At 46.9% G+C, this 12,892-nt stretch overlaps 1 protein-coding gene across 1 annotated transcript in view; it reads left to right on the forward strand.

Moving 5' to 3' along the window:
- The window catches only part of ZMAT5 (zinc finger, matrin-type 5), a 13,149-nt gene extending 6,854 nt beyond the window's left edge, over nt 1-6,295 (forward strand). The window contains exons 5-6 of the mRNA XM_015425335.1: nt 1,576-1,687; nt 5,830-6,295. Coding sequence (XP_015280821.1) covers nt 1,576-1,687; nt 5,830-5,959 — 242 coding nt within the window. The 3' untranslated portion in view covers nt 5,960-6,295. The remainder of the gene's footprint in view (nt 1-1,575; nt 1,688-5,829) is intronic.
- Nucleotides 6,296-12,892: the final 6,597 nt, after the last annotated feature.

Below are 12,892 nucleotides of genomic sequence, written 5' to 3' on the forward strand. Positions count from 1 at the left end.
GGTCGCCGATTGCCCGGAGCGCCGAGACTGCGCCTGAGCCGCCAAGAAGGAGAGAAAGCCGCCGTCCGGGTGCTGCTAGGTAACCCCTCCCCACACAAATTGTGGCCCTAGTTAGGATTCGACTACAGATGTAGTCTAATGTAAACCGCTCTGAGACCCATTAGGGGTCATGGGCGGTATAGAAATCACATGTAAATAAATAAGAAAAATAAAATAGTATGAAAGAACAGAAGAAGAGCTGTTAATCTGGCCACCCCAAGACCCCAGAAGATCTCCCCCCCCCCGGCATATGCCTTCCACTGCCTTATTGTGTGATTCCTGAATAGCAGCCAAACGGCATATGACACATTATCCATCTCTGGCTGTTCATTGTGTGTCTTGCTTCTGCTACCATCGTTAATATTCAACAGGGGAGAAGAATAATTGGCTGCCATCATGAGACTGCCGTTATCCTTGACTCTGCTGGAGTACTGGTGCTAATTTTACACCCTGTTGGGAAATGTTTAACGTTTCGCTTAAAACTGTGACATGCAGCGTCTCATTTTTGAGCAGGTGGCTGTTTGAAAGGGGTTGGGGGAATGGTAGGAAATTGTGGGGGCCCTCTGGGTGGGAACGGATCCCTGCTGATGGTGGGCAGGGCCAGGCAAGCATCTCTCTGCCCTTCCCTTGACATTCAATCCCTGTAAGCAATACAGTAAGGAAAGAAGACCATCTTCCCCCCTGCTTCCTGCACCTCTCTTAAGATCATCCTCTGAAGCCCTTCTCAGTCTCCTTCCCCTGTCAGAGGTGAGGTGAGTCACAACAAGGGCAAGGCCTTTTTGATCATGGCTCCCCAGCTTTGGAATGCTTCCCTTTGGATGCTTGCCTGGCACTTTGTTATCCTTCCAGCATCAAGTAAGACCTGTTCTCCCTGGGTTTTTTTTCTCTTCCCCTCCTTCTGATGCTTGGTTTTGAGTTGCCACTTTTACTCATTTTGCTGTTCCCAGGAACTGTGCTGTTGACTTGGAATGCTTTAGAATCCTCATTCGTGCATTTGCAGAATCTCTTGTTTCACAAAGGGCTTTGTTTCTTGGGCATATCTATCTTACCCACACTTTCTCTGTGTTGAGGTTGCTCTGCTTAGAGAATGGTAGTGCTCTGTTTTCAGAGTAGCAGGAGAAGCAGCAGTTCGAGTGGCTCGTGGTGCTTGGCCTTGAACCCTGTAGATCATCTGGGAGCGCATGCAGGCCCGGCTCCTATTTAACTGCCATGATTTCCAGGCTGGCTCACCTCCCAGGTCTAGCCAGGCCAGAAGGGCGGATCTTTTGAAAGCCGTTCAGGGCTGGTGGCCAGTGCTGGCTAAGGTCTATAGGACAGGAAGAGGGAAATAGGCTGGGCCTGGAACTGGCCCAGTCTCCAAACGCGGGAGGACAGCTGGGGGGGAGGTTCCGCCCCAGGCCAAATTGCCAAATTGCACAGGCAAAAGCCGTCGGCTCGGAGAGAACCGACTGCAGGCTAATGAAGAGCAGACTTAATGGATGAAAAGGACAGCAGACTAAAGCAGCTCTACTCTTGTCACCTTCCTGAAAAAAACAGAGGAGAGGAGAGCGAAAGAACAGCCGCGAGACGGGATAGCGCATCCCCCAGGGATCATTGAGGAGTGGCTGGAAAAGAGGGCCAAGCGGCTCGGCTCGGCTCAGACAAACAGGTACGTGCTTTTCAGGCTTGCTCTTGGAGGTGTTCCTGCGGGACTCCAGATGGTCTCGGAAGGTCTGCCTGTATTCCCAGGGAGAAGAAGAGGCATTTTGACTTCCAAAGCACTCTCGGCATTTTGCTTATTTTGCTTGCATCCTACATCTGTTGCTATCGTCTGCGTTGCACTGTGGCTGCGCACCGCACTTAGCAAGGTAACATGACAGGGGGGTGTCCCCTATCTATCCTGCAGAGCTTACTATTCAGACTCTAGTGCTGGGAGAGACAACAGAGGAAAAGTCGTGGCAGGAATCAAAGGGTGTGTGTGTGTGAATGTGCACAAGTGCGCATACAGGTGCCTGGGGTATGAGCAGAGAGCTTATTTTCATGAAAACAGTGAGTGTGAAATAAAGGTGAGATCATTTATCTATTAGGTAAGAACAAGATTCCTCCCGTCCCTTCCCATGCAGCTCCATCTCTCCCAACACCTCCCAACAACCCCCAAAAGGGGAAACTGTTATTGACTTGTAGATCTCGCTGGATCCCTGGCATCCCCAAGTGTGGAAGGCAGAGCTCTGATTCAGGGTTGCAAACTTGCATTCTTCCCCTCCTCGTGGTTCTGAAATTCGCAGCCTTGTGCTCTTCGTTTTTCAGTTTCCTTATCCGGGAGCGGTTGGAGGGTGAGGAAGACAGCACAGGACCCTCTTCTCCTTTCAGGGAAGAAGCACTGAAGGGTTCTGTTGGTGGCGTCTCCACCCACTGCCTGTCTTTTGAGGCAGGCTGTGCTAGCAAGCACCAGAGTGGGACCTGCTCCTCCCTGCTGCTTCCCCTGCCTGCTGCCTCTGTACTCATCTGATTCTGCCACAAGCTGAATTGAACAGCAACCAGGGCAGGAGCCAGGGCTCCCTCTGGCTCTCTTTGGACGGCTCCCATCTGTTTGGTGCTGCCCTCTTGCCTCGCTGCCACTGAGTGATCTGCTTTTTGACAGCTCTGGACCCGGTGCTGCTGCAGAGGCTGCCAACTATTTGTTGTTGTTGTTTTATACCCCCCCCGTAGGGGTTTTTTTTATTTGCATTTTCTAAAAACTACAAACTATGAAAACTACAGGGGACTACATACTATAGGTGAAAGTAAAGAAAACCCACTAAAAAACCCCAAGAGATGGTGGTCATACAAACTGCTTAGCAAATTTAGCTTACAGCACATAATTCAATGCAATTTCATTGAATGTGGACATCTGACAATCATTTTATACTAATAATATGATTTTAAACACCTGACTTCTAAAAAAAGCAATATAAGACTTATAGCAATACATTTTAAGAGCATTCAGAATATTTTTTTTTACCATAATATTTTATTAGATTTTAACTTAGAACATAACAAATAAAAACAGTTTCTCAAACAACATCTTAACAATTTTTCATATATATGTCAGTGTGTATACAGACTTCCAATTTGACTTACTCAAATACTGAGTAAGCTAGCAAATAAAAGTTTGCTAGCTTATTAATAACAATGAGTATATATCGCCTCAATGTTGGAAACTTTGTGGTGAGAAGGCGACTTTCTACCATACATGGTGGTCATGTAGACATATTTCTAAATTTTGGTCCCAGGTAAGATCCCAAATACTAACTCTTGTAGGTTGCGATGTTCCCCTAGATCCTCGACTAATGTTGCTGAATTTGTGGCCTGAGAGTGACATTCCCAACAAACAGAGAAAACTGATAAATCTACTCTTTACAGCCGCAAAAAATGTTATTGCTAAGAAATGGAAAGACAAACATCCTCCGACAATTAATTTATGGCTATCTAAAGTATGGGAATATTTTTTATTAGAAACCGTTTCCATTTTTAACACGAATGATCAAAATGAATGTGAACTAATGAATCCAACTGGTAAATGGTATCCGATTGTGGATAAGTTAACCTTTGAGTCTTTTGATTGGAAAGCGATTAGTGCAGCACAATACTCATTGTTATTAATATGGCGAACCTAAACAGCATGATAAAAAGTAGAGACATCACCCTGCCAACAAAAGTCCGCATGGTCAAAGCAATGGTATTCCCAGTAGTCATGTATGGCTGTGAGAGTTGGACTATAAGGAAGGCCGAGCGCCGAAGAATAGATTCTTTTGAACTATGGTGCTGGAGAAGACTCTTGAGAGTCCCTTGGACTGCAAGAAGAACAAATCAGTCAATCCTCAAAGAAATCAACCCTGACTGTTCCCTGGAAGGCCAGATAATGAAACTGAAGCTCAAATACTTTGGCCACCAAATGAGAAGGGAGCACTCACTGGAAAAGACCCTGATGCTGGGAAAGATTGAAGGTCAAAGAAGACGGGGACGGCAAAGGATGAGATGGTTAGACAGTGTCAGCGATGCAACGAACATGAAATTGAGCCAACTTCGGAGGACGGCGGAAGACAGGAGAGCCTGGCGGGAGATTGTCCATGGGGTCGCGAAGAGTCGGACTCGACTGTGCGACTGAACAACAACAACAAATCCACTTCTTTTACTTCTTGTTCAGTTTTATCTGTTTTTTTGGCTATTTCAGTCAATTGCAATTGCTGTGCGTCGAATTTGCTGTGCAGAGCTGTCACTTGTTCCAGCAGGGGTCACAATGCTTCCGTCAACATATTTTGTAACTCCATAGTCATGTCCTGTCTTGGGGCAGGACAGTTCCGGCAAGAAGTTTTGGTTTAAATTGTTTGTCTTTCTCATCCTTTCTTGTTTGTGCCATGTTTGAGATTGTTTACACTTTCTCCAAGTTATCACCGTCTCTGATTCTACCGACACAGCTTAGTAAGTTCTTAACTGCTTTTATTTTCAGTCTCTCTTGCTTCAATGGTCCACCCACCCTTTTTACTTAAACACAAATTTCGCTTAGTTTCTTTTCTTAACGGGGGAGAGTCCCCCCCTCGCTTTTAAAGGGTGGGTTTCCGCTTAATTTTCGGTGATTCTTGCTTAAACTCCAACTCACATTTCAACGCTGGATCCGCTTTACTTTGCAAATTGCTCGGCCACCAAACGCTTGCTCCGGTATGCGCTTCTTCCCATTCGGGATGCTCTGCCACAGGACCTTCGGGGCATTGGGAAAAAAAAACCTTCGCCGGCAGGATAGCCGGAGGAAGAGCTTTCTTGCGCCCCATGGCTAGGAACCTCCTACAGAGACTCCAAGGGTGGCGTGGACAATCGCGCCCCCTCCTTACTGCGGACTCTGGCAGTCCTCTCCCAGAGAATTGGGAGAGGCGACTGCTATGGCGAATGCCAAAACCGGAAGTTGCTGCCAACTATTTGGATTGCTCTGCTCAGCCAAGCTGTATGTAGATGTGGCTTGCAGGTCCCTTGTAGAGCTTTAGGTGTGTTTCTTCATTTGGTGGTGCATTTTGGAATTGTGGTTCCAGGCCTGTTTCTGGTGTGTGTGTGTGTGACACTGAGGGAGCAATCCAGAGAAGTACTCTGTTGATGCACCGTCCCCCCCCCCCCCAACCAGCACAACTATCTTAGCCTCAGAAAACTCCTAGGAGCCAGACTTCACATGTGTATCGACCATGGGCAGAGCTGTATGAGCAGCAGGCTTTACAGTGGTTGCGGTTCATAAATCAGTTACGGAAGAGCTTGGGGGTGGTGATGGCAAAGAATTTAAGCCAGGGATTAGTAAATCCCAGGGTCAGATTTTATTCCAACTATATTTGTGTAGCCAATCCAGTTGTTTTCCAGCCTCACACTTCCATCTGCAACCTGGGGATGATAATACTGATCCTATCTCCCAGGGTTCTTGCAGGGATTGCTGAAATAATGTTTGGTGTAGTGGTTAGGAGCACAGACTCTTATCTGGGAGAACCAGGTTTGATTCCCCACTCCTTCGCATGCAGCTGCTGGTGTGACCTTGGGTCAGTCACAAGTTATCTCAGAGCTGTTCTCTCAAGGACAGTTCTTGAGAGAGCTCTCTCAGCCCCACCTACCTCACAGGGTATTTGCTGTGGGAAGGGGAAGGGAAAGGGATTGTAAACTGCTCTGAGACTTCTTTGGGTAGTGAAGGATGGGGTATAAATCCAATCTCCTCTCTATCTGAAACACTCTGAACACTGAAGACGTGCCATGTCCATGCCAGTTATTTATCCAGTGTTGTTGTTATCTCCCTCCTTCCAGTGCCGACCCTGAGGAAGAGTCCATTTTCCAATATCCGCCTGGTTGGCCACCAGTTCATGAGCTCCCTCCTTCCCTTCAGGCTCCGCCTCCTGGTGGATGGCGGGTCCCGCCCAATCTCCAATGGGGGTGATGGATGGTTCAGAATTGGATGGTCATTGTAAATCGCAAGTAATGCCCTTCAGGTGCCTGCCTCCCAGTGAACCTTAGCACCGGCGTGTTATTTTTCAGCATGTGTACTGATAAAGCTCCAATCAGAATTTTTTAAAAAGATAGGGGAGGGGAGGACCGTAACACATGGAGAGAAAAATAAAGTGTGGAGAATTGTTAGAAAGGCAAAGCTATGCGGCGTCTCAATCTGTTGGCTTTTTAAAAAGAATATTTGTATAGAGCCAGCTTGTGTTTAACTGTATTACACCCTTGCTTTGGTAAATATATATATATTTTTTCAAGCAAATAAAGATCTGTGGGCTCCACTCTGTGCTTGTGTGTGTTTGTGCAAGAATTAAGCCACTTCTCCTGGCGGGATTTTAGTGTACTTCTCCAGAGTCTCTCTAGCCCAATCTAGGCAAACTGCTCTCCAGGCAATAAAACCATTCCTGGGCTTCCTGATGCGCACTATTCCCCATTTTACAAAGGTGCAGTTGAGGCTGTGACTTGCTCAGTGCTGCTTGGCCGGGGGGGTGGGGGGTGTAGCATTTGAACTTTGCATTGAGCACAGAAAAATCTATTTTTGTCTCTCTTGATGATCTTCCATTTACTAATCTCCAGCATGTGTTTTGACAGGGTCTCATCACCAATAAATAGTATATTCAGTTACTGCAAACTGCAGTCGGAGGGGGGAGGAATGTACTGCAGAAAGATTTAGCAGCTTTGATAGCACTTTTTTTTTTGGCGCATCTGACTAGTGGAGGTTTTTGGAGTTTTATGTTAGAAATCGGGATCCCATCTGCATTGTGTTCAGTTTCTGTGTGCTGCAGAGAACCTCGGCTATGATATTCCGCAGTGTTGGGAGCTAGATGTTCAGAGTTCTTTAAGGCGGCAGTACTAAGCTTTGCTTGCTTGGGAGACAATCCTATTGCTCTAAATGGGGCTGGTTTGGGAGGAAATCGGCTTAGGGCTGGGCGCTTGTAGCCCACTCCTAGGTAGAGAGTATTCATTGGGACTTACTGCCAGGTAAGTGTGCCTAGGATTGCACTTTAGGGCTGCAGTCCTACGTAGGCTTACTTGGAAGTAAGCACTACTGAAATTGGCTGGACTCACTCCCAAACAGATAATGCAGAGGAAAGCACCTAAATCTTTCTTTTGCCGACAATGACAACGTGGTGTTTTTCTTCTCACCAAGCTTCAGGCTCTGCAAGCTAAAGATGAATGTTTTGTGTTCATGTATACTTGCCAAAGGCATGATTAGAGCATTGGATTAGGAGGATAAAGACCAGGGTTCAAATCCCCATGTATGTAGTAACCCTCACTCATGTATGTCAGTGGCTCCATGTGTCTGCTTTACTAAGAGACAGTCCGCCTGGCACAAAAATTTTGCTATTAGAAGGAACACGTTGGAACCCATGAAGAGTTGAGGGAGGTGTGGAGAGAAATAATGAGGAGAAACCCTGCCCCCTTTGGTGTAATAGCATGACACAGCTCAGCTCTGGGGCAAGACAAGCAGCTACTCTTAAGTCTCAGAAGGTGAAGCCTGTAGCACAGTGGGTCCAGATTGCCAGCATTCAGCTTTGGGTGAGCAGGAGGCTGATCTTCTGACCCTCATGCCAAACAGGGGGATATTTTTACCTCTTCATCCCTGGCCTGCCTGGGAAAGTTGGGGTTGGTGGATGTGTGCCTTATGGTGTGGATCCGCCAACCCTAGTTTCATCCCTCCCCATTTCCACATTAACTGTTTGAGGGCTCTGACTCCGAAGTCATTGGCAGGTAAATCTAGGGAGGCCAGCCTCCAGGTGGGACCTGGGGATTCCTCAGAATTATACCTCATCTCCAGACGACAGGGATACTTTGGATGGTGGACTCTATGGCCTTGTACCCCACTGAGGTCCCTGTCCTCCCCAGGCTCCACCCATAGATCTCCAGGAGTTCCCCAACCTGGATCTGGCAAACCTGCCTCCCATCCCCTGCTGGTGGTGGTGGGGGACCTGGCAACTGTAGGTTAATCCCGTTTGCTGCCTTATTGACAGGCCCCAAAGTAATCTCTGAGGGGCTGCGGTGGCTCAGTGGTTAAGACGCTAAACTGCAGGCTGGAAGGTTGATAGTTCAGCAGTTCGAGACCCCAGTGCCACAAGATGGGAGTGAGTTCCCATCTCTGGTCCCAGTTCCTGCCAACCTTGTAGTTCAAAAGCAAGAAATTGCAAGTAGATAAATAGGTACCACTTCGGTGGGAAGTTAACAGCATTCTATGCGCCTCGGCGTCTTGTCATGCTGGCCACATGACCATGGAAACGTCTTCGGACAGCGCTAGCTCTTCGGCTTGGAAACAGAGATGAGCACCACACCCTAGAGTCAGATTTGACTGGCTTTCAAGCAAGGGAAACCTTTACCTTTAAGGTAATCTCCAGCAGATATCTGGCTATGCTAAACAAATACCTTAAAATTATATTTTGTATATTTTATATTGTAACGGCCTACAGCCATATGCAATAAATTTACTTACTACAACAACTACTACTAAACAAATGCATACTAGGATTGTTATTGATAGCAGTTGTATTTGCTTTCAGGCAGACCTCCAGATTTTTATTTCAGCCGTCGCCAACTGGATGAGGAATTAGGGAGGACTGGCTTTCCCCTCTTGCTTGTACAGAATTTTCATCTACCATAATAATCAACATTTCTATAGCACTGTCAAGCGCATCTATTGTCCCGGTAATCCTGACAGCAGCTCTGCAAGGTCAGCCAGTCTTATCCCCATACGGCATTATGGTGGGAGCAGAGCCGGAATGGCTTTCCCAAGTCCACCAAGTAAGTTTGTGGCAGAGGAGAGACTGGAATCCGGGACCTGCCAAAACCACAGCTTCTACTCCCAACCCATATTCCACACCAACTCTCCTGTGAGTGGTCAGGATTGGAGAAAGCCGACGGGGGTGGGGAAAGAATGGATGTTGACAAGTGAACGGGTACACAGATGAGTCATAACAGGCACCGAAAATGTTTTATTTTTGGGGCAGTAAAAATGTTTTAAAAATCAATGCAACTATTTATGTTCCAGAATGAATGAGGAAATGCCAGCAGGGATAAAAGCTTTGTTAGGCATGTCGGAAAAGATTGGGTTGCCACCTGAACATTTTCTAACAGATGAGAGAGGAATTTAATGCCGGTAAATAACGGCTGTCTGGCAGTCTTGAAGAATGCTACAGAGAACCAATAAAACAGCAGGTCGGCCAAGGTACATTCAGAACACGAGGGTCCCTGCTCCCCCTGCCTTGTTCCTTCTGCTTCTAGGCTGATTGCTACAACTGTACCATCGAACTGAAACCCAAAAGTTGGGCTTCCTGAGGCTTCCGAAGCAGCAAATGTTGAGAGCAAAAAGTCGGAGGGACCCTGGCAGCCAGAGAGGAGAAGAAGAGAAGAGATTGGATTCATACCCTGCCCTTCACTACCCAAAGGAGTCTCAGAGCAGTTTACAATCTCCTTCCCCTCCCCACAACAGATACCCTGTGAGGTACGTGGGGCTGAGAGAGCTTTCTGGAGATCTGCCCTTGAGAGAACAACTCTAAAAGAACTTATGACTGACCTAAGGTCACTCCAGCAGCTGCATTGGAGGAGTGGGGAATCAAACCTGGTTCTCCCAGTTTACAGTCCATGCTCCGAACCACTACACCAAACTGGCTCTTTTTACACGTCCAGCTCTGTTCCATGTGGCTAAATGAAACCGGGCTTCCCACATTCTTATTAGCATTTTAAAGAAAATCAGTCACATCCTTTAAACATACATACATCAGTCACATACATACATCAGTCACATCCTTTAAACATACACATACTTGTGTATGTGCATGTGTATCCCTACTGCTTTAAAATACTAACAATAGCATGGGGTGTCCAGATTCAATTCAGAAAGTGGTACAAGGGAGAAGTTAAGCCATGAAACCTGAAAGAAAAATTCACCTTCTGATATCCACTGTAGGCAGCAACAGTATTACGGGCGGGAGGAGGGGGGATGACATGGCTAGATGTGGGTAGGATATGATACCAACTAACAGCGCTATCCTAAGCAAAAGATTGTGCCTTTATAATCCCATTGATTTCAATGGGTTTAAAAAGAAAAGTGTAACTTTACTTAGGATAGCACCGTTAAGTTCCCTTGCATTGGTAGGGCCAAAATGTATGCTACAAGGACCTCAAATGGGTTGTGGGATGGACAAGAGTGAGGTTGCCTTCCCTGGCTACAGCTGGTCACCGTTAAAGGGGGGATGTATTGTTAGGAGAAACAAACTGTGAGCTGTTAAACTAAGGCAGGGTGGGGGGTGGTTAGGAGGTATTCTGGTTAGGCAGGGAGTCTGGTAGGGACTTCAGGATAATATGGAGGAGAAGAGAGTGACGTGTACAGTTTGATGTAGTGTTTAAGTGCGTGGACTCTAATCTGGGAGAACCAGGTTTGATTCCCCACTCCTCCACTTGCGGCTGCTGGATGGCCTTGGGCAAGCCATAGTTCTGGTCAGAGCTGTCCTCTCAAGGACAGTTCTGGAAAGAGTTCTCTCAGCCCCACCTACCTCACAGGGTGTCTGTTGTGGGGAGGGGAAGGGGAAGGAGTTTGTAAGCTGCTCTGAGGCTCTGAGTGAAGGGCAGGGTATAAATTCAATCTCCTCCTCCTCCTCCCCCCCCCAAGACCCAGCTTTCTGTAATTTGGTTACAGTAAGAGCCAAAGAGGGTGGGAGACAAACCAATCACTCTTACCAGGTAAAGTAACTTCTTGGTTTGTGTGCGTGTGTTTACTTCATTGTGTGTTACCTTCAGTAGTATAACCTGCCCAGGAATCATATAAGCATAGGGAAAGCCACCTTGGAGAATATAATACCTGCCTCTGTGAGGATCAGTTTTTCCACAGAATATACCTTCATCACACATCAGAGAGTCCTGGAAATTATAAAGGAGGGTGTGGCTGGCGAAGTGGGACACCCTGGTCCAACCTGAGGGACTTGCAGAAGAATAATTTTTAAAGTTAAGGGCTTAGATCAGGGGTAGGTCATTACAAGCTGCACTAGGAATTTGGTGTGGGTGGGCCTCTGATGATCTCAGAATGTTAAGCCAGCAAAAGGGAGATATAGATTGATAGAGATGTGTGTATGTGTATATATATATATACACAGAGAGAGAGAGATGTTTAAACATTCTTGTCAGTGGAAAACCCCAAACTATTGCCCATCTCCTACTTGCTCAGCTTCCTCAGCCAAATTGGATACTGACAAGCTCTGTGGCCAATCACTGCACAGCTTGCATCCTCTGAAGTGGCAGGTCTTTGATCTAACCCAGTAGGGAAACATACCTGTGGAATGCTGAGCATGAAGAGACAGAAAATCTAGAAGATGGATTGCAGGAGGTTACCCACAACAGAGTTTCAGATATGTTTCTCTGTATCAGCACTGCATGATCAGCATCCACAGAACATGAGCCCAGCAAAAGGACTGGGATGAACCCACAGACTCACCTTTTGCACAAGTCTTTGTGCTGTAAGCAGAACCCATGAAGCTCCATCACCTGTAGCAAGCTATAAATTACAGGCTTTTCATAGCTCTCTCTCTGTGTGTTTTTATGGTGCTGCTGAGTGGGGAACTGTAATGAATCAATGCATCATCGGTGTACCAGCTGTTTGGGACAAACTTCTTTAAAAAGCCCTAAAAAAAAAGAGCCTGCAGGTCGGCTGGGGAAGTCTGGACAGCTTGAGACCAGGCAGGGGTATTAATCATCGTGTCAGCCTTTGCATTGGAGGAGCTCCGACGGTGGGCCACGGATCAGGGAGCATTTGGTAGTAGCCTGGAGGAAGCTTGCTGGGTCAACACCCAGGATGGCTTCCAGCTGTTTGCTTGCCTTAAGAGCTTGTTGAAAATGCATTATGCATCTCTTCCACCCTCCTGGTTCAGCTTCTCCATATCAGTGGTTACTGTGGTTGGCACAGAGAAGTTGCAGAGACTGTACATGGGGGGAGAGGGTGCTAATGGACCATCTATTAATGGGAAAGGCTCTCTGTTAAGGAGCAATTGCCCTGGTTGAAAAGTTTTCATGTGGTTCAGTGATTTATTTCTTAAAATATTTCCATCCTGCCTTGCTGCAAAGATTCAGGGTGGCGAGCAAAATGCCAACAGGTATGAAAAAACCCAACAAAGGCATACAAATCACACGACACCAGCATCAGTGTAGATGTAAGCAGCAACAATGCCTATTACGTTGTTGTTGTGATTGGTAACTTTCAGAAAGCAGTGCTTCTGATTGCAGGACCGGAGCCTACGCATGGTAAATGGCCATGGCCCAGGGGTGGGGCCATCACACTGGCTTGCAGGCAAGGGCAGAGCCAATATGCACACAGCATCTGAACATCCATGTTGTGTGTACAGGGAGAGTGGGTGGGGCAAGAAGAAACTAGAAAGCCAAGGAGTGGCCTGGACCAGGATTGTTCTTTCTATTGGGGAGGGCATACCATGCAGTCTGAAGTGGTACAGTTCTTTCTACCACCTCAGGATTCTTCTATCTCATTGTCGTCTTATTCAAGGGAGTGGCTGTGGCTCTGTGGCTGAGCACCCTCTTTGCTTGCAGAAGGGCCTAGGTTCAGTTCCCAGCACCTCCAGCTGAACAGATAATGTAGCAGATGATGGGAATACAGTTGCCAGACAGATCTCTAGAGACAGGAAAAGCTGGGTGGGGAAAGAGATTTGATAACATTCCTTGCAACAGGAAGAGAAGGTATCTTGTGGCTAGATCCATAAGCTTATAAGGTAATAAGCAGGAGCTTATTAGCATAACTCATTGGCATAATGCATTTGCATATGTCACACCCCCTGACATCACTGGAAGTGTGTCAGAAGGCTCCACTGGACTGTTTTGGATTGCTAGCTATTGGGGGGGG

Source organism: Gekko japonicus, unplaced genomic scaffold, assembly GCF_001447785.1.
Source record: "Gekko japonicus isolate JY-2015 unplaced genomic scaffold, Gekko_japonicus_V1.1 scaffold135, whole genome shotgun sequence".
NCBI classification, from domain to species: domain Eukaryota; kingdom Metazoa; phylum Chordata; class Lepidosauria; order Squamata; family Gekkonidae; genus Gekko; species Gekko japonicus.